General features: G+C 37.6%; 1 protein-coding gene across 2 annotated transcripts in view; it reads left to right on the forward strand.

The window, feature by feature from the left end:
* The window catches only part of LOC149164059 (transcription initiation factor IIF subunit alpha-like), a 50,777-nt gene that overhangs the window by 12,765 nt on the left and 15,609 nt on the right, over positions 1-22,403 (forward strand). For both annotated transcript variants that reach the window (XM_089431944.1, XM_089431945.1), the window contains exons 8-9: positions 5,475-5,690; positions 5,904-6,128. In XM_089431944.1, coding sequence (XP_089288070.1) covers positions 5,475-5,690; positions 5,904-6,128 — 441 coding nt within the window. The remainder of the gene's footprint in view (positions 1-5,474; positions 5,691-5,903; positions 6,129-22,403) is intronic.

Below are 22,403 nucleotides of genomic sequence, written 5' to 3' on the forward strand. Positions count from 1 at the left end.
CAGAACCCGACAAGGGAAATGACAAAGGGAAGCAGATTATCGATGCGGAGCCCAACTCCACCGTTGCCACCACGAAGATCCAGAAGGAGGAACTTGAAGATCTAGAGGAGGAGGAGCGTCTCTTCCACTCCCAGATGTGGGTAAACTGATCCTCGCTACAGTGCATTGTCGACAGCGGGAGCGAAAAGAACCTTATTTCGGCAGAGGTCGTGAAGCGGCCGGGCTTACCGACCACAGCACATCCACAACCATACACCATCAGGTGGCTTCACCAAGGACGGGATCTTGGCGTGAGCCAGCAGTGTCGCCTTCCATACAACATCAAGCCCTTCACAGATGAGATATTGTGTGACATTGCTCCCCTTGAAGTTTGTGATGTATTATTAGGACAACCATACTTGTTGAAGCGACATGCTGTGTATGAATCAAGGGCCCGTGCCATTATTATTACTTTGGGAAATAAGTTGTACATGATACCGGAGGTAGCACCACCTACCGCCATCTCTTTGGTTACTGCAAAACAATGCAGTAAGCTCATTTCCAAAACTGGGAAATTTGTTTTCCCGATGATACACCCTCAAGGAAAGAAGAAGATGGTGGCCACGACCTCCAGACAGGGCCCCTCTGCATGACAACTACAAATGGACAAGGTTGTTGAGGAGTACGAGGACATCTTCACCTCCCTCGCAGGGGTTCGTCTGCACTGTCAGGTCAAGCACTCCATTGATCTAACCCCAGGTGCGCTGCTACCTAATGGACCAATCTATCGACGCTCTATTCTGGAGAACGATGAAATCAAGAGGCAAATTCAAGAGCTGCTGCAGAAAGGTCACATCTGTTTGAGTTCATCGCCCTGTGGGAGCCCGATCGTGTTGGTATAGAAGAAGGATGGGACTTGGAGACTCTGTATTGACTATCGAGCGCTGAACAAGATCACTATCCATAATAGGTATCTGATCCCACGGATTGATGACCTCTTGGACCGATTGAAGGAGGCAAAATATTTAAGCAAGATCGATTTGAGGTTAGGATATCACCAGGTACCAATCGAACTCCCCGATGTGTGGAAGACTGCCTTCAAAGCCAAGGGGGACCTTTTTGAGTGGTTGGTTATGCCTTTCAGATTAACGAATGCTCTTGCAACCTTCATGAGGCTAATGGATGACATCTTGCGGCCATTCACCAACTCATTTGTAGTGGTATACTTAGATGACATCTTCATCTTCAGCCGGAGTTGGGAAGAGCACCTCCACCACGTCCGACAGGTTCTCCAAGCATTGCGACAACACAAGTTATTTGCCAATTTGGAGAAATGCACTTTTGGCATGACCCAGATTCAGTATCTGGGATACATAATTGATGAATAGGGGGTGCATGTGGATCCAGCCAAGATCCAAGTCATTTGGGATTGGCCATCTCCAACCACCTTGACAGAGCTCCACAACTTTCTAGGTCTTGCCAACTTCTACTGTAGGTTCGTGTTGGGATTTTCTCATATCACTTGGTCCTTGAGTCAAGTCACAAAGAGAGGAGAGAAAGAAAAATTCTTTTGGTCTGAATCTCAACAGAAGGCATTCACAGAGTTAAAAGATCGCGTCTGCTCGGCACCAGTGCTCGCATTACCAGAATTGCAACAACCATTTGAGGTCGAGACAGATGCCTCTGACTATGCTATTGGGGCAGTCCTTACTCAACACGGGCATCCGGTGGCATATCATAGTGAAACACTTTTAGACACAGTCCAGAAGTATCCTACTTATGACAAAGAGATGTATTCCATTGTGCAGGCCTGCCGACAATGGAAGCATTACATTTTGGGGAAGGAAACGATCATCCACACAGACCACTGACCTTTGCAGTTCATACAAACCCAAGGGAAATTGCAGAATGATCGCCATCAGAAGTGGTCCACATACCTGTAACAGTTCCATTTGAATATCAAGTATAAGAAGGGAAACACCAATAATGTTGTAGATTGCCTCAGTCGACCACCGATCATGGTGTTAACCACCGTGCTCAACTCTTGTGGGCATGAGACTTCTGAATGGCCACTTCTCTACAAAAGCGACCCAGAATTCAGCCACACATACCAGACACTCTTGGAGGGTCAGCATGTTCCAGATTTTCACCTCCAGGATGCTCTGTTATGCCACCTGGGTCACCTTTGTGTTCCTTCAAGCGAGCATGCCAAGATGATTTGGGAAGCACACTACAGTCGGGTTGCTGGGCATTTCAGGGTCGAGAAAATGGTGGCAGTACTACAGAAGTATTTCTATTGGCTGAACCTTCGACAAGATGTCGGGAAGTACATCAAATCATGCACTGCATGCGCCATTGCCAAATCGACCATCAAGAAGCAAGGCCTCTATACCTCGCTGCTTACCCCTAGTTGACCTTGGGAATCCATCTCCATGGATTACATGTCAAGCCTTCCTTCCACTAAGCATGGAAACGACTGTTCTTTTGTTGTCGTCAACAGGTTCTCGAAGATGGCCATTATGGCGGCCTGCAAGAAGAATATCACAACAAAATCCACTGCTAAACTCTTCTTTGAACGAGTGTGGGTACACTTTGGGATCCCACAGTCTATCATCTCAGATCGGGACAGCAGGTTCCTTGGTACATTTTGGTCTAGTCTCTGGTTGATGCTGGACACCAAACTCACTAAGTCCACAACCTTCCATCCTCAAACTGATGGCTAGACAGAGGTTGTCAACAGGATGATCATACACATTTTGCACATGTACAACTCAAAGCATCCACGCACATGGGACGAGAGCCTCCCCTATGTTCAGCACAGCTACAATCGGGCTCTCCACAGCTCGACTGGCCACAACCCTTTTCAGGTGGGCTTGGGATTCCAGCCACTATGTCCCATTGATGTGGCCATGCCATTTGCAGCTACTCATGCAGATTCGGCTCATGTCCATTCCGAAACAGGTAAGGCAAACAACGTCATTGAGCACATCCAACATATTTGCCAGCAGGTCCATGACATTTTGGAGAAATCAAATGCCAAGTACAAACAGCGACATGATGAACATTGAGTGCCACACAAGTTTCGGGTGGGCGACAAAGTTTGGTTGCATTTGCAAAAGGAACGCCTTACCAGAGCCTATCAGAAACTCAGACCACTTCGATATGGTCCTTACACCATTACTAAGGCTGTGGGAGACAATGCATTTGAGCTCAACATTTCCCCATTCGTTGGCCTGCACCTAGTGTTCAATGTGGATCGCCTTCGGCCATACTTGCCACCATTACTAGACACATCCGACATTGTAGAACAACTCACACCCACAAAGTTAAATCCAGATTGCATGGAACAAGTTGCAACTGATCGGATCATGGACACACAAATCAAGAACACTCGCCAGCAGAATATCCAACTGTATCGAGTTGTCAAAGCAGACCAACTCCTTCACCAGGGCAAGTGACTCACCAGGGACCAAGTTCAGCAGAAGTTTCCTCATCTCATGGAGGAACTCAATGCAATGGGGACCATTGCTTCCTAAGGGGGGAGGAATGATCCAGGTGGATATTGGTGGCCACCCACCAAGTCCACTTGGACCCCCACCATTGTTTCTTTCAGCTTTCCAGTTTTCTTAATTGTAGCATAGTTTACTATTTTTAGCAGTTTTTCGGGTCCTAAACTTCCGGAGTTGTTTTAAGGCCCTAAGTGACATTTTTTGGGAAAATTGGGAGCAACATGGGTCCATGGACATGTGTTGCTCTTCCCAAAGTTGTAGTTCTCGGATAGATCTTTCTAATGAGATACTGTATGTGTCAAACAGAGATTGTATGCCAAAGTTACGACCCCGGGAAGTTGATGTACCAATTTACCCAAACAGGGTCCACAGTTTGGTGTTTCATCTTCTAGGGTTAGGTTTTTGGATGTTTAGGGTTTTCCATTGTTTCTCAACAATAAATAGGCCTTCGAGCCTCATTGTAACACAGTTCAGAGGCATGTATCCGCCACATCTCTTCTCAGAGATAAACTACTATCACCCTAGCTGGTTTATTTCCATTTCTATTTGTAAGCATATTTCAGTATTTTACATTAATGAAATGAAGTATTATTTCCGCTGCATCTTTGTGTTTATAGTTATCTCTGTAATTTGTTGCATTCCTGTTTAAATCCGGATCAATCTTCCCCCTAATTTCAAGTTTGAGTGGGTAACAAGTTTCCCTCCATTTGCCCCAAATTATCTAACATCAAATATTGGGTCCCCCCCTTTATAAATGACTGGCCTATGGGGTTAAATAAATAGCCTACTACGTCCTCCCTTGACCAATTTAATTCGACGAGGACATTATATTTGAAAGGTTGATATGGAAAATTCATATGCAGTTAATACCAATGTTGCAAATATCCCGAATCTCATTTTTATTGCGAAAAAATTGCAAAATCATGATTTTTTGGCCGCCCTAGCTGATGTTTGCCAAATTTTACTGATTTTTGGTGGTATCTTAATTTTGCCGATATTTTCATGATTTTTATGATATTTTGGTTTTCCCGACACTTCCCAATTTTATCCTGATGCGGATGTTTGCAATATTGGAACATAATACTAAAGCATATTGTTGAAAATTGGAAGCTGTGAGATGAATTTCCTTGAATAAAATTTCGTTTATAACCTTTCTAAAGTGACTTTCTAAAAATAGAAAGTCATGTCTATCTTTGCAACCATGACTTTCCAAAATAAATCTCAAATAATGAAATGTTGCTTGTTTTTAACTTTTCTGCAATGTGGGCAAATGCTGTTTTGCGTTACGGAGTGTAAACCACGTATTTGCATTTTCAGCACAGTAGTGTAACTCCTTGGGTCATTTGTTGCCAGAGAGTATTTATAAGCATTCACAATACAAAATATATTGAAACAGCATTTGGAAGATGAAACATATCATGGTCTTGACTCTTGAGAAGTTACTCCCATGTTTGTAAGACAGTACTTCCATGACAGCACTGGGTTTATTCAATAAAAGCCACCAAAAGTGAGCACAGATTGCAAAATAAATTAGGGAGGAGAATAGAATTATAGCATTTTTACTGGATATTTTCGTTATTTGATGAGAAATTTCCTCAAAACATATTCATCTAGTCATAAAATGATTTTTGCCTTTGAATGCTTAATCTGGTTTCTCCGATTACTCGTCAACAGAGATAATTAATGTGCTAAACCTGCAGGATAAATAATATAGTTACATAATCCTTGTTTTGCTTCCTAGGCAATCCATCTTTGGCTGCCTAACACCCAAACTTTAGATTGGATTGCCCAAGCACTCATCCATATGGTGAATTGACTAGCTTAAATTTTCATTTTGGAACATCTCGAAATTTCAAACACTAAACGATGAAAATGTTGTGCTTTATCTGGTGTGTAATGACTTCTGTGCAGGGTTATTGCTTCTTCCCATGTTTATTTAGGTCGTACTGACTGATATTTCTTTCATCATTTATTTTTGTGGGGCAGGTAGATGATGAGATAGGTCTTTCGCCAGTCTTGGCCCCTAAGCAGAAAGACATTCCAAAAGAGGAGCCTATAGAGACCACTCCCACTAAAGAAAAGACTTCAGCATCTTCCAGTGCCACACCAACCACAGCAAAATCGCAGAAAGGAAAAAGGAAGTCTGGCAGTGATGATGTAAAATCAAGTGGAGCTGGATCTACAAAGAAATTGAAAACAGAGGTAAGCGATTATGTTGGCAAGATTCATGACTCTGGAAGTGCCTTTGGAGCTTTTCCCCGTGATTTTTGCTCATTTGAGAATCGATAGATGCCTTTTTGCTATAATACCTGATCTATTTGTACTTTCTTTGTTTGTGAAAGGATTCAAAGTTCACTGCAGCATCCTTTTTGCAATAATGCCTGATCTACTTTGAACTCTCTTTTTTGTTGACAGGATTCAAAGTCCACTGCACCATCCACTGTTAAAGAGGAAAGTACACCATCAAAAAATGTTTCATCTTCTGCAAAGCAGGCACCACCAGCCTCTAACAAGGCTGTTGGTGCACAAGCAACAGGAGCAGTGACAGAGGAAGAAGTGCGGACTGCTTTACGGCAAATGGCTCCAGTCACAACCCAGGAACTTGTAGCAAAATTTAAGGCCAGGCTTAAGACCCCGGATGTATGTATTACATATTCATGCCACCTGTCATTAAAAAGTTTACTTTTAAACAAAGCAATGGTTGAAATAAGGCTACACTTTCATTTTAAGCCCTCTTGATTATGTCATCATAGGCTCATGACACTGTTAGCTTTACCTGTGTGGCTTTGACTGTCTTCCAGCTACTACACCCTTCTTTCAGCAGAATAGACAGCAGCAACAGTTGCCCTCATTCAGCTGTTCTGTATAGCAGTAATGAGGGTGAGGGAACATTTATGGGGGGGGGGTCGAGATAGGGGGCGCATGCATGCTAAAGTTTAAGCATGCATGTGCCATCCAAGGATCATTTCCAGTTTATATGCTTTTATTTATTTAGTAGTTAAGCTGTAATTTTGAGTTACGCTTTATTTAGTTTACTGTTTAAGTTTATGCATGCATTTGTCACCCTAAGTTTATTTCCAGTTTAGCCGCTTTTCTTTATTTAGCAGTAAGGGTTTAGATGGCATGCTTGGCACATCTCTATAGGAGGATGCATGAAGGATTTAGATGACATGCTTGGCACATCTCTCTAGGAGGATGCATGCTTGGTTGCCTTAGATCATCTCCAGTAGAGGTGCACTTTAGTTTGCTCTCTATCCATGTGAGGAAGGTGCTCTGGTGATAGGTTTGATATTCTTCATTGAGGCACTGCTGTGCATCTGTCCAGATTTATTGTACCCTCTCTTCTTCCTAGTCTATAAAGGAAAATCAGGTTGCACCATTGCGGTGTGTTGTCGCACAGATTGTCACGACAACGCTCAGACCGGGGGCTGTCACTCTGATTCCCGATCTCTCCGTTTAAGCACGTCTCCCGTGGCTAAGGGGGATAGACCCTATAGGAAAATGGATGACCAACTGTGAATCAGTTGGTTTGGGAGACATGAATGGAAACCAACACTAAATAGATTTTATTAATTTAATGGACCAGTGCCTTATGAAATGAATGAATAAACGATTAATTGTCAAATGCTGCAAAAATATGGACTTATCAAGAATCATTTATCATCAAAGCTTAACTTTTACCAGATACGAGATAATCAATAAAGGCTCAATGGCTTAATGATACTCCAGCGATTAAAATTTCGAAAGATAAAGTTCGATACATAACCACGTAAAATATTAACCAGAGATCACATTCATGTAGTTGATCTTCATATGAACATTAAAGCATGTTAAACATTAATTCCCACATCAACATTTTAGCCTCAGCAGAAAAGATGAAAACTAAGAAATTCCCGAGCCAAGGCAAAAAATTTCCCAAAATATTTTTATATTTTTCAAATAAAACAAAATTTAAAATCAAAAAATCTAAACTAAATAAAAAAACCCTTTTTAGAATTTTATAAATTTTTATGAATTTTTAATAAAATAACATTTAACTAAACAAAAAATGAATTTAAGTCCTAAAATAAAACCTAACTCACATAAAAAAAATAAACTCTTTTTTTTTGTAATTCTAAATTTAAAACTAATATAAAACTAAACTAAAATCTAAATGAAAATAGAACCTAACAAATCCTAAACAAAATGTTAAACTAAACTAGAGTCTAAAAAAAAAAAAAGACTTTTTATGTTTTATGAAATTTTTATATTTTTTAAAATTTTAAATTCAAAATAAAGTGAAAAAAAAATCTAATCTAAAACTAACCTAATCTATAAACTAAACTAAAAGAACTTTTTATGCCTTTCTAGATTTTATAATTTTATTTTTTATTTTTATTTTTTTATTTTTATGAATTTTTAATAAAATAAAATTTAACTAAACTATAACAAAAATAAAAATTAAATCTAAATCCTAAAATAAAACTTAACTTTTTTTTTTATATTTTTTCTCTAAAATAAAAAATTTAAACAAAATTAAAATCTAAATAAAATCAAAATCTAATCTAAACTAAAGCTGCAAAGAAATAAATCTAAACTATACTAAATCTAATTTAAAGTAAAAAGAAGAAAAACATTTTATGCCCCTTTTTATCTTTTTTTTTTTTTTATGAAATAAAAATAAAGCAAGACCTAGTTAATCTGAAAAGTCTATTTTTTTAAGGTCAAAATTTGAACAAAATTAAACAAATCTAAAACTAAAATTTAAAATCTAAATAAAAAACTAAAATCTAAAACTAAACCTAAGATTTAAAAGAAGTCTAAAAATAAACTAACGTATGTAAAAAAGAAACGAAAAGGGAAAACTTACGATAATTTACCAAGTCGAAATTTTTGTTTTCTGCTGTTGTTTTTTAATGTATGCAGGCCGTACGGATGAGGGAATAGCAAGTGCGATGGGCGTTGGGTGAGGGATGAAATTTCGATGGCACAGGAGTAGCGAAGGATGAATAGCCAGCGTGAATACCGCGTGGGTATGGCGAATTTGCAGGTTTGCAGTGCGTTGGTGAGGCAAGAAACGACGACAGCAAGGAATGGCAACAGCGTGAAGGAAGAGATGTAGCGATTATTTGCAACTTTTAACAATTCGTTTTGCAGATTAAGGTGGAAAGCAAGGATGATTTGCTGTGTGGAATTTAAAAATCGATAGCAGCTGAATGTAGAGCTGAAGCAGCGCTGCTGAGGAGCGAGGGAGATCATGCAATGAGGGAAAAGTGCTTTGGATACGGCAGGCAGCGCGGAACTGGAAGGAGTTGTGGCAACGTTTAGCAGCAGATGAGTAGCAAGAGCATAAAAAATGACTGTGTGGAGAAAGGAGAAGAAACGCAAGGACAGAGAGAGGACGTGGGTAGCTTAGGGAGTTGCAGATGAGGCAAAAGATGTGTTGACAACAGACAGATGAGAGGGTTTTGCAGGCTGAAACGTATGTGGGCTTCTCCCTTGTATATATATGTGTTTTTCTTTTGACTTTCTGGGCCTGAGACCAATGTACACCTGAAAAAAATTCGAATTTTTTCCTGCGAAATGAAGCCCCAGGAACAGCAGACAGATGGCTTGAACAGACCCTCGAATTTCTCCAGAAAATTTGAAAATCTTTTTTGAGAATATCCCTGCAAAAATGAAACCCCGGATGGCAGACTGCTTGAGATTACCTGATGAAACCCTAAAAAAATTCTCAAACCCTGTGCCTGCAACCTGCAATGGGAAAACGAAAACCCAGAAAATATATGCAAGGATTGAAAATAAAACCCTACAAACCAGCTACAAATTTACAACATTTACAATTTGCAGGCTCTAAAACAACCAGATTTATCAATAATCACAGTAATATTATCAGAATTTAATTTTAATGTAAAACGCTTCAGAAAACCCTGCATGCATTCATAAAAAAAAATATTTCGAATGATAAGCCCGGGATCAAGAACTGGCTTGGCTCTTTCAGAAAACACAACCCGGGATTTGGCTGGTTCAGCCGAGAACTTCCCCTAACGCCTGGTAATCTGAAAAAAAGGATTTCCTGCACAGCTTAAAATCAACCATCAACATAGAAGGAGAAAACAATAGTGAAACCCTGATCAAATGGAGATACCTGCCACTATATTTCAGAATCTAAACTATCCTTCAAACCCCAAAGATCAAACAAGATACCTGTGCCTAGATCAATCTTCATTAAGCTATCATTAATGGCTGAAAATAAAATTATGCAGAAAAAATAGAACAATCTTAGAACATTTTCAGAAGAGTAACACCAACAAGATTATTAACCCCAAAGTCTTCTGTATTGCACAAAAAATGACTACAAGAGAGCTTTATTTAGCACCAGACTCTTAGATCAAATCTGATCTCAAATGACCCATAGCACCCTATTTAAAGGAAAAATTCCCAACAGCTAGTTCGAGTGATCCATGTCAAAATCATCTCGACCGTCGATGAGGATCAAGATATCTCTTAATCTCATCCGTCGAATTTTTAATGCATTAAAAAATTGAAATTCTGCATTTATTTACTCAAAATATTATTATTTTATTATTTTTAAGTTTTTAATTTTTTATTATTATTTAATTTTTTATTTATTTTATTATTTTTTATTAGTATTATTTTTTTTTTAATTTTTATTTTTCAGTTTTTTTTTTTAAATTTTTAAATTTTAAATTTATTTTTAAATGGATCCTCGAACTTAGCCTTTGGAAAAATCACCTAGGACCTAGGACGTAGGACTTATGAGGGGATTAAAACATTTTCTAACCCTCAAGACACTTTACATCATGACTTTTACAACTTTACATCTCAAGGGGGAGAACCCATTTGACTTAGACCCTCATAAACCACTCAGTTCTGCGACACAACTATAATCTAGCAGATTAACACGCTAGGATTCTCCTAAGATTCTAATGACAAAATCTATTCTGGCTTTGGGGTTAGGCTGAAGGAAAACTTTGTCGATCATAGATCGGTGAGACAAAAAACCTTCCGGAACGTAGATTATCAGGTGAGACAAAAAACCTTCCGGAACGTAGATTATCACTAGGAAATTAGGTCCACCTAGGCGATTTACATACATTACTCATATCTGCTAAGATTATTTACAATTCACACATGCAAACTGGGTTTACAACATAGTATGATCAAGTCGACGATGATTGTCGAATGGCACGGACATGTCGATCAAGTGATATCCCTTTTTGCGAAGAAAAGGGGGTGTACTACTATGGGTAGTTGACTGGTAGTGGTCAACATCTGGCTCTACTTGGGGACACGTTGCTGCACTGTAGGAATGTGAGAATCCAGAATCTGCATCCACGCAACACACAATAGAAAGAAGTAGCGTTCATCCAAAAGTCATCATATAACATTTAAGCACATGAAAGATATAAGCTCTTCATTTATTAACTATCTGGAAAAGTAAATCTAATCCTAAAACAAAAATGAAATGCTGAAATGACAAGGAATAGGGTTAGAAATACAATACAAAGGATGCCCCATGGCATCAGATGTGTTCAATGTAGTGTATACTGAGCATTTGCCTGCTTTCAGGCAAATCTGTCGGCTGTTTGTCGGATGTGCCATGTCCAATTCTGCATATGGTAGGACATTTTCTTATCCGAAAATCAAGCTGCTCTCGGCCGTTTGATGCATCAAATCTTCTTATCGTTCTCTTTCTTTGGCGCTTTTCCTTCCTGGCAGGTCGTATCACTGATGGCATGGAACTTTCTGCTTCAAAACTTTCAGATGAAGTATGCGTGACATGTATTTCTTCATTCTGCATCTGCCAAGGATGATGGACCAATCTCACAGGTGCCATGAGTTATAACTTGATCTTCAATGACTGGTGGATTAACCGTGTGAGTATCAATCTGATTATTAATTTCCCTTCATCCAGGCAATTTTCAATGGAACAAAGAACCTCATAACAAGATGGAGCTTGTTGTAACAGATAAGGAGGCTTCTGATCTATTGACATTCCTCGGTTTCTTTCATCTTCTGATTGCTGTTGAAATTTCTGAAACTGTATTTTAATGGCATCCATCTGACTAGAGTGTTCAACCTTTATAGCACTAATTTCCTTGGCATGGTTTTCTTCCATATATTTTATTACTTTATCGTTCTTTTCCTTTATGGTCATTAAGCAATACTGCATAGAGTTTATCTCTTCCAGTGTTGCACGAAGCGCCCCCCCCGGATCGAAGCTCCGAAGCGCGCCCCGTACGGAAGCGCCGTACGAAGCGCGCTTCGGGAAATTTTTAGTGCCTCCTGGAATTTCCGAAGCGCCGACTCCGAAGCGCGCTTCGGGCCGCCGAAGCGTGGCGCTTCGGAGCAGGAAGCGTGCGCTTCACGCACGCTTCCGCGGAAAGGGGTGCGCCCAAGGGAGAAAAACACATTTTTTTTTGTTTTTTTTTAAAGTTATGTTCACTCAACCTTAAGGGGGTGGGTTAGGGTGAGGTTAGAGTGAGGTTAAGGTGAGGAATGAAAAGAATAAAGCCCCCATTCATTCCTCATTTTCTCACTTTGAGTTTATGAGAGTTGGAGAAGAGAAGAGAGGAGAGGAGAAGAGAAGAGAGGAAAGGAGAGGAGAAGAGAGGAGAGCTTGGAGGAGTGAAGAAGGAGGAGCTAGGAGGAGGAGGAGCTTGGAGCAAGAGCTTGGAGGACTTCATCTACAAGAGCTAAAGAGGTAAGTTCAAACCCCAAACTCCCTTGTTTTTTTGAATTTTTTTTTGTATTTTTCTCCTCCCTCTCCTACTCTTTCCCATTGTTTCTACTTGCTCCTTTATTTACAGGTTGTTGATGTCCACCACCTATATCCATATTCCAAGATGGTGTTCTTTTGGCTTCTATGTATCATTCCACTCTTGGTTTTAATGATGGCAAGGGTGAGGAATTGAAGGGAAGAAACAGAAGGGGACATTGGTGATGGTCCTAATAGTAGTGACCCAATGTATGATGAGGAGGAAGGGTTTGAAGAGGAAGGGGATGAACTTGAAGGGGACACTGAAACACAAGATGGGAAAGCTACATCAACACCCTTGTGGAACTATGTGACCAAACTTGATGGGGGAAAGGGTGGTGGATCTTACAAATTTGTGTGCCCTCATGGTTGTCATGGAGGAAAACCATATTGTGGTTCATATACCCGTCTGAGGAGGCATCTTTGTGGGGTGCTGGACAGTGATGAAAAAAAGGGTTCTGTGGGGGTATAAATTTGCCCAAACATTTCAACTGAAGAAAGAAGAAAATACATCCAAATAGAGATGGCTGCACAACAAAAAAACAAGAAACAAAAAACTCATTCTGAATCAAGTGCAACCTCTAAATTTGGTAGTTGGTCATCTCCTCATGGTACTTCTGCAAGCTCTGGAGGTAGAAGAACAATAGGGGATTTCCTTAATGTTGCTGGGAGGGATGATGTGGATGGAAAGATAGTCCGTTTTCTTTGTGCTTGCGGTGTACCATTCAATGTGCTTCGCTCTCCCTATTGGCATGAAATGGTAAAGGCCATCAATGAAGCCCCAAAAGGATACAAGGCCCCCAACTATGAGAAAGCTAGAACAATGTTATTAGAAAGAGAAAAAGCTAAGGTTCAAAGAGCTTTGACACGTTTTACAAATGAGTGGGTAGATTCTGGGGTATCCATTGTATCAGATGGGTGGACAAATATTAGAAACCAACATTTGATAAATGTTCTTGGTGTTACTTCTAGTGGTGCAGTATTTATTGCATGTCATGACTCCTCCTCCATCACTGCATCTGCACAAAACATTGCAGATCTCCTATTGAAATCAATCAAAGATGTTGGTCCGAATAATGTGGTTCAAGTGATCACAGATAATGCAGCAAATTGTAAGGCAGCAGGAAAAATTATTGAGCGTACTCATCCACACATCTTTTGGTCTGGGTGCCTGGTTCACACATTGAACCTTTTGATGCATGATATTGTGAAACACAAAGAATGTGGGTGGAGTGCTGAGGTTTACAGGAGAGGGAAGTAGCTCATTAAATTCATCACAGGGCATACAAGGGTAAACTACTTCTATGGCACTTACTCCAAGTTGCAATTGCTTAAAATTGCAAAGACAAGATTTGCTAGTTATTACCTCACCTTTAGGCGGCTAGTGAAGGTGAGACAAGATTTAACTAATCTGGTGTGTGCTGAAACATGGGATGAAATTAACACTGACATAGATGGTGCTAATGCAGTCAAGGACACTGTTCTTGACAGTTACTTTTGGGGACAGGTTAAATATGTTTTGCAATTCACCAAACCAATTTATTACATGATCAAGTTTGCAGATTCAGATTGACCAGTAATTGGGGAGGTGTATGAGCAAATGGATAGCATGTTGGGGCAGATTAAAGACATTGTTGAGCCTAGAGATATCACCTTATACAATTATATTCGTGTAGAGGTGCAAAACCGATGGGAAATGCTAAATATTCCATTGCATGCATTAGCATATGTTTTGACACCTAAAAACTATCATCCATCATGGCTTTCAACACCAGCACCTGGGGGGGGAAGCAAGAGAAAACCACACCAAGATCAAGAGGTTCACCAAAAATATATGGCTGCATTGAGTAAATTAATCCCTGATGAGGAGGAGGCTGCATTAGTACGGAGACAGGTGAGCAACTATACGCTCAACACTGGTCCATTTGGGAGCATGCATGCAATTAAAGATCGAGAGACTTTTTCTGGTCTTGAGTGGTGGAACATGCATGGAGGGGGTACTCCACTTCTACAGAGTTTGGCATTGCGGGTGCTATCACAGGTGGTAAACACTTCTTCTGCAGAGAGGTGTTGGAGCTCTTATTCTTTCATCCACAGTGTTAAAAGGAACAGGTTGAGTTTAGACCGGGCAGAGAGCTTGGTTTATGTTCATTACAACTTGCGATTGTTGTCCCATTATTGTGAAGATGCAAAGTCTAATAAAGACTTGTTGATTTGGGACAAGAATCCAAAGGAGCCCAATTTGGAGGATGGAGTGTTGCGACTAGAGCAATTAGAGGATGCTCTTATCCAGGTATGTCCATTGTGGTATGAATTTTCCAATTTTCCCTTATAAAGCATTTCTCTAATTCATGTTTTTTAATTTTTTTGTTAACTAGTGTTTTTTTTTGCATGAATTTTTTGAGCGATTCTAGGATGATGATGACCGTGTTGATATGCCACCACCCCCACTCCCATCTGGTCCCTTGGTTCCTAGGTTCCATGGTTCAACACCAACAACAGAGGGTTCTTCTTCATCAGTTTCAGTGCCACGACTTCCACAGGCACCATCTTCTTCATTGCCACCACGTGGAGGCCCGCCACCACGTTCTATTCGTGGTGGAAGGAGGAGAGATTAGTAGAATCTAGATATATTCACAATCTACTACTTTTTGTCATAGATTACTCATTAGACTTGTAGACTTGTGAATTTGAATTTTGAACCTTTTTGGCTTGGCGGTGACTAAGTGACATATTTTGTAAACATTATTATTTGAATTTTGGACATGACAAATGTTGACAGTTGCTCACTTGCTAGATAAATCATAATATGCTCTATGTTTTATGTTTTATAATATGCTTAAATGTTTTATGTTTTATAATATGCTTAAAAATTTGATGTATGTTTGTAATAGCTAGAATATAGATGATTGTTGTACATACTAGTAACTACAATGGAATCATGGATGCCATATCTATCTTGATTTATGCAAAAATATGCATGTTTTCATGTCTTCTACAATTAATTTGGTATTTGGGATGTTTGTTTTGAGTATAAATGCAAAAAAATATAAAAATATATATATATATATATATATATATATATATATATATATAGCAGACGCTTTCGTGGACGCTTCGCTTCCTAGATTTTTGGAAAATGACCTTTCGGCGTCCCCGCTTCCAAAAAACGCTTCCGCTTCGCTCCCGCTTCGTGCAACATTGATCTCTTCCTTATGATTTGCTTGCATGTTTATCATATTTTCCTCTAAGCCTGATAACTTGCTTTGCATAAAACTAATTTCTGTGTCATGATTAGTTTTCATGGCCTCAATTTCCTTAGCATGCTCATTTTGCATAATTTCCATCTCGTTATTATGTTTTTCCAGGTGGGTGCATAAAGTTCTCACATCATTAGCGTAATTAGTTTGATTGACCTCCATATTTTTTACCAGTCGCATTAGTTCTTGTATAATTTGCTTATGATCTTCCTTTTCATTGTCAACACTGTTTTTACAATTTGTCCCTGCTTTTCCACGATCATAGATTTGATCTGCAATGGTACAAGTGGATGGCACATTCTGATATGAAGAATTGTTTTGGAATCTTTCATCGACAGCTGGACCTTTTACAAGATTACTTTCATTCTGTTGCACAATTTGAGGGGCACAAGGCGAGCTATCTGGATCACCATATCGATCTTTAAAAGCATCGACAATGTCTTGTAAAGAAGTGAAAGAATCTTCAGGACAATTATTAAACCAGTTCAAAGCATCACCCTTTAAAGAATGGACAAATAGACACATCTTGACATCTTCATGATTATATTGAGGAAGTCTACAATATATGATCATTACACAAGTAAACCTATTTAAATGCTGTCTAACAGTGACTGAATCACCACCTGAGAACAAAAATAATTTAGAAATGGCCTCTTTCGGAAAATCATGGAGATTATCAGTAAAATGACATGGTTTAAATGAATAATCCATGATGAATAACTAGGGACCCAATGGATGATAGAACGAGATCTTTGCTCAAGAAAATCAATAGATGAAAGAAGTGGAGTCGCCACTTGAACAATAAATCTAATTATGGGATCCAAAAAGCGACAAACAAGCTGATATGAGGGAGGCTTCTTGTCTGGGAAAAATAAGAAAATGGAGTCGCCACCCAAATAAGAAACGAATTGAAGAGAAGTTGCTGATATGACGAAAGATAAGGTGATGAAAAGATCCAAATGATGCCAAAAAATGTTGACTCTGCCAACTCAAATGAGATATGCTAAAGATGAAAGAATGATAAATGTCGTTGAAACACCACGGCCAGAAAAACTCTATCCCTGGCAACGGCGCCAAAAAATGTTGGCGTTGACGGCTCAAACGAATGATAGAAAGATGAACGATGAATGATGAAAAGTCGTTGAAACACCGAGAATAAACTATCCCAAGCAACGACGCCAAAAAATGTTGTTGCACAGATTGTCACGACAACGCTGAGACCGGGGGCTGTCACTCTGATCCCCGATCTCTCCGTTTAAGCCTGTCTCCCGTGGCTAAGGGGGGTAGACCCTATAGGAAAATGGATGACTAACTGTGAATTAGTTGGTTTGGGAGACACGAATGGAAACCAACACTAAATAGATTTTATTAATTTAATGGACCAGTGCCTTGTGAAATGAATGAATAAATGATTAATTGTCAAATGCTGCAAAAATATGGACTTATCAAGAATCGTTTATCATCAAAGCTTAACTTTTACCAGATACGAGATAATCAATAAAGGCTCAATGGCTTAATGATACTCCAGCAATTAAAATTTCGAAAGATAAAGTTCGATACATAACCACGTAAAATATTAACCAGAGATCACATTGATGTAGTTGATCTTCATATGAACATTAAAGCATGTTAAACATTAATTCCCACATCAACATTTTGGCCTCAGCAGAAAAGATGAAAACTAAGAAATTCCCGAGCCAAGGCAAAAAATATCCCAATTTTTATTTATATTTTTCAAATAAAACAAAATTTAAAATCAAAAAATCTAAACTAAATAAAAAAAAACCTTTTTTTCCTTTTTATAATTTTATAATTTTTTATGAATTTTTAATAAAATAACATTTAACTAAACAAAAAATGAATTTAAGTCCTAAAATAAAACTTAACTCACATAAAAAAATAAACTCTTTTTTTTGTTCTAAATTTAAAACTAATATAAAACTAAACTAAAATCAAAATGAAAATAGAACCTAACAAATCCTAAACAAAATGTTAAACTAAACTAGAGTCTAAAAAAAAAAAAGAAATTCCGAGCCAAGGCAAAAAATTTCCCAATATATTTATTTTTCCAAATAAAACAAAATTTAAAATCAAAAAATCTAAACTAAATAAAAAAAAACCTTTTTTTCCTTTTTATAATTTTATAATTTTTTATGATTTTTTAATAAAATAACATTTAACTAAACAAAAACTGAATTTAAGTCCTAAAATAAGACTTAACTCACATAAAAAAAAATACTCTTTTTTTTGTTCTAAATTTAAAACTAATATAAAACTAAACTAAAATCTAAATGAAAATAGAACCTAACAAATCCTAAACAAAATGTTAAACTAAACTAGAGCCTAAAAAAAAAAAACTTTTTATGTTTTATGAAATTTTTTTATTTTTATATTTTTTAAAATTTTAAATTCAAAATAAAATGAAAAAAAAAATCTAATCTAAAACTAACCTAATCTATAAACCACTGTTGATAATATCGGCGATATTCGGAAATATCGCGATATTTTCGGCAAAACGATATATCGCCGAGAAAATATCGCGATATTTTCTGTTTTGAAAATATCGGCAAAATATCGCGATATTTTGAAAATATCGGCAAAATATCGGCTATATTTAAAAATTTGAAAAAATTATTTTTTATGCTTGCCGATATTTGCCGATATTTTGCCGATATTTTCGCCGATATTGTCGATAAGATATTTTCTGGACCCTCGCCGATATTTTGCCGATACCGATATTTTCAACACTGCTATAAACTAAAAGAACTTTTTAATGCCTTTTTTGATTTTATAATTTTTGATTTTTGATTTTTGATTTTTATTTTTTTCTGTTATGAATTTTTAATAAAATAAAATTTAACTAAACTATAACAAAAATAAAAATTAAATCTAAATCCTAAAATAAAACTTAACTCTTTTTAATCCTTTTTGTCTTTATGATTTTTTTTAAAAAAAATCAAAATTAAAAAAAAAATTAAAATCTAAATAAAATCAAAATCTAATCTAAACTAAAGCTGCAAAGAAATAAATCTAAACTATACTAAATCTAATCTAAAGTAAAAAGAAGAAAAACATTTTATGTCCCTTTTTATCTTTTTTTATATGAAATAAAAATAAAACAAGACCTAGTTAATCTGAAAAGTCTATTTTTTTAGGTCAAAATTTGAACAAAATTAAACAAATCTAAAACTAAAATTTAAAATCTAAATAAAAAACTAAAATCTAAAACTAAACCTAAGATTTAAAAAAAGTCTAAAAATAAACTAACGTATGTAAAAAAGAAACGAAAAGGGAAAACTTACGATAATTTACCAAGTCGAAATTTTTGTTTTTTGATGTTGTTGCTGTTGTTTTTTAATGTATGCAGGCCGTACGGATGAGGGAATAGCAAGTGCGATGGGCGCTGGGTGAGGGATGAAATTTCGATGGCACAGGAGCAGCGAAGGATGAATAGCCAGCGTGAATACCGCGTGGGTATGGCGAGTTTGCAGGTTTGCAGTGCGTTGGTGAGGCAAGAAACGACGACAGCAAGGAATGGCAGCAGCGTGAAGGAAGAGATGCAGCGATTATTTGCAGCTTTTAACAATTCGTTTTGCAGATTAAGGTGGAAAGCAAGGATGATTTGCTGTGTGGAATTGAAAAATCGATAGCAGCTGAATGTAGAGCTGAAGCAGTGCTGCTGAGGAGCGAGGGAGATCATGTAATGAGGGAAAAGTGCTTTGGATACGGCAGGCAGCGCGAAACTGGAAGGAGTTGTGGCAACGTTTAGCAGCAGATGAGTAGCAAGAGGATAAAAAATGACTGTGTGGAGAAAGGAGAAGAAACGCAAGGACAGAGAGAGGACGTGGGTAGCTTAGGGAGTTGCAGATGAGGCAAAAGATGTGTTGACAACAGACAGATGAGAGGGTTTTGCAGGCTGAAACGTATGTGGGCTTCTCCCATATATATATATATATGTGTTTTTCTTTTAACTTTCTGGGCCTAAGACCAATGTGCACTTGAAAAAAAATTCAAATTTTTCTTGCGAAATGAAGCCCTAGGAACAACAGACAGATGGCTTGAACAGACCCTCGAATTTCTTCGGAAAATTTGAAAATCTTTTTTGAGAATATCCCTGCAAAAATGAAACCTCGGATGGCAGACTGCTTGAGATTACTTGATGAAACCTTAAAAAAATTCTCAAACCATGTGCCTGCAACCTGCGATGGGAAAACGAAAACCCAGAAGATATATGCAAGGATTGAAAATAAAACCCTACAAACCAGCTACAAATTTACAACATTTACAATTTGCAGGCTCTAAAACAACCAGATTTATCAATAATCACAGTAATATTATCAGAATTTAATATTAATGTAAAACGCTTCAGAAAACCCTGCATGCATTCATATAAAAAAATATTTCGAATGATAAGCCCAGGATCAAGAACTGGCTGGGCTCTTTCAGAAAACACAACCCGGGAGTTGGTTGGTTCAGCCTAGAACTTCCCCTAACGCCCGGTAATCTGGAAAAAAAAGGATTTCCTGCACAACTTAAAATCAACCATCAACATAGAAGGAGAAAACAATAATGAAACCCCGATCAAATGGAGATACCTGCGACTATATTTCAGAATCTAAACTATCATTCAAACCCCAAAGATCAGACAAGATACCTGTGCCTAGATCAATCTTCATTAAGCTATCATTAATCGCTGAAAATAAAATTATGCAGAAAAAATAGAACAATCTTAGAACATTTTCAGAAGAGTAACACCAGCAAGATTTTTAACCCCAAAGTCTTCTTTATTGCACAAAAAATGACTACAAGAGAGCTTTCTTTAGCATCAGACTCTTAGATCAAATCTGATCTCAAATGACCCCTAGCACCCTATTTAAAGGAAAAATTCCCAACAGCTAGTTCGAGTGATCCATGTCAAAATCATCTCGACTGTCGATGAGGATCAAGATATCTCTTAATTTCCTCCATCGAATTTTTAATGCATTAAAAAATTGAAATTCTGCATTTATTTACTCAAAATATTATTATTTTATTATTTTTAAGTTTTTATTTTTTTATTATTATTTAAATTTTTATTTGTTTATTTATTTTATTTTATAAATTTTATTATTTATTATTATTATTATTTTTTTTTTTTAATTTTTATTTTTAAGTTATTTTTTATTTTTTAATTTATTTTTAAATGGATCCTCGAACTTAGCCTTTGGAAAAATCACCTAGGACCTAGGACGTAGGACTTATGAGGGGATTAAAACATTTTCTAACACTCAAGACACTTTACATCATGACTTTTACAACTTTACATCTCAAGGGGGAGAACCCATTTGACATAGACCCTCATAAACCATTCAGTTCTGCGACACAACTATAATCTAGCAGATTAACACACTAGGATTCTCCTAAGATTCTAATGACAAAATCCATTCCGGCTTTGGGGTTAGGCTGAAGGAAAACTCTGCCGATCATAGATCGGTGAGACCAAAAACCTTCCGGAACGTAGATTATCACTAGAAAATTAGGTCCACCCAAGCAATTTACATACATGATTCATATCTGCTAAGATTATTTACAATTCACACATGCAGACTGGATTTACAACATAGTATGATTAAGTCGACGATGACTGTCGAATGGCATAGACATCTCGATCAAGCGATATCCCTTTTTGTGAAGAAAAGGGGGTGTACTGCTATGAGTAGTTGACCGGTAGTGGTCAACATCTGGCTCTACTTGGGGACACGTTGCTGCACTGTAGGAATGTGAGAATCCAGAATCTGCCTCCACGCAACACACAACAGAAATAAGTAGTGTCCATCCAAAAGTCATCGTATAACAATTTAAGCACATGAAAGATATAAGCTCTTCATTTATTAACTATCTGGAAAAGTAAATCTAATCCTAAAACAGAAATGAAATGCTGAAATGACAAGGAATAGGGTTAGAAATACAATACAAAGGATGCCCCATGGCATCAGATGTGTTCAATGTAGTGTATACTGAGCATTTGCCTGCTTTCAGGCAAATCTGTCGGCTGTTTGTCGGATGTGCCATGTCCAATTCTGCATATGGTAGGACTTTTTCCTATTCGAAAATCAAGCTGCTCTCATCCGTCTGATGCATCAAATCTTCTTCTCGTTCTCTTTCTTTGGCGCTTTTTCTTCCTGGCAGGTCGTATCACTGATGGCATGGAACTTTCTGCTTCAAAACTTTCAGATGAAGTATGCGTGACATGTATTTCTTCATTCTGCATCTGCCCTGCCAAGGATGATGGACCAATCTCACAGGTGCCATGAGTTATAACTTGATCTTCAATGATTGGTGGATTAACCGTGTGAGTATCAATCTGATTATTAATTTCCCTTTCATCCAGGCAATTTTCAATGGAACAAAGAACCTCATAACAAGATGGAGCTTGTTGTAACAGATAAGGAGGCTTCTGATCTATTGACATTCCTCGGTTTCTTTCATCTTCCGATTGCTGTTGAAATTTCTGAAACTGTATTTTAATGGCATCCATCTGACTAGAGTGTTCAACCTTTATAGCACTAATTTCCCTAGCATGGTTTTCTTCCATATCTTTTATTACTTTATCGTTCTTTTCCTTTATGGTCATTAAGCAATACTGCATAGAGTTTATCTCTTTCTTATGATTTGCTTGCATGTTTATCATATTTTCCTCTAAGCCTGATAACTTGCTTTGCATAAAACTAATTTCTGTGTCATGATTAGTTTTCATGGCCTCAATTTCCTTAGCATGCCGATTTTGCATAATTTCCATTTCCTTATTACGTTTTTCCAGGTGGGTGCATAAAGTTCTCACATCATTAGCGTAATTAGTTTGATTGACCTCCATATTTTTTACCAGCCGCATTAGTTCTTTGTATAATTTGCTTC

This window comes from Pinus tabuliformis, chromosome 5_1 (assembly GCF_031772625.1).
Source record: "Pinus tabuliformis cultivar Carrire ecotype Pingquan chromosome 5_1, CPIR1, whole genome shotgun sequence".
Classification (NCBI taxonomy): Eukaryota; Viridiplantae; Streptophyta; class Pinopsida; order Pinales; family Pinaceae; genus Pinus; species Pinus tabuliformis.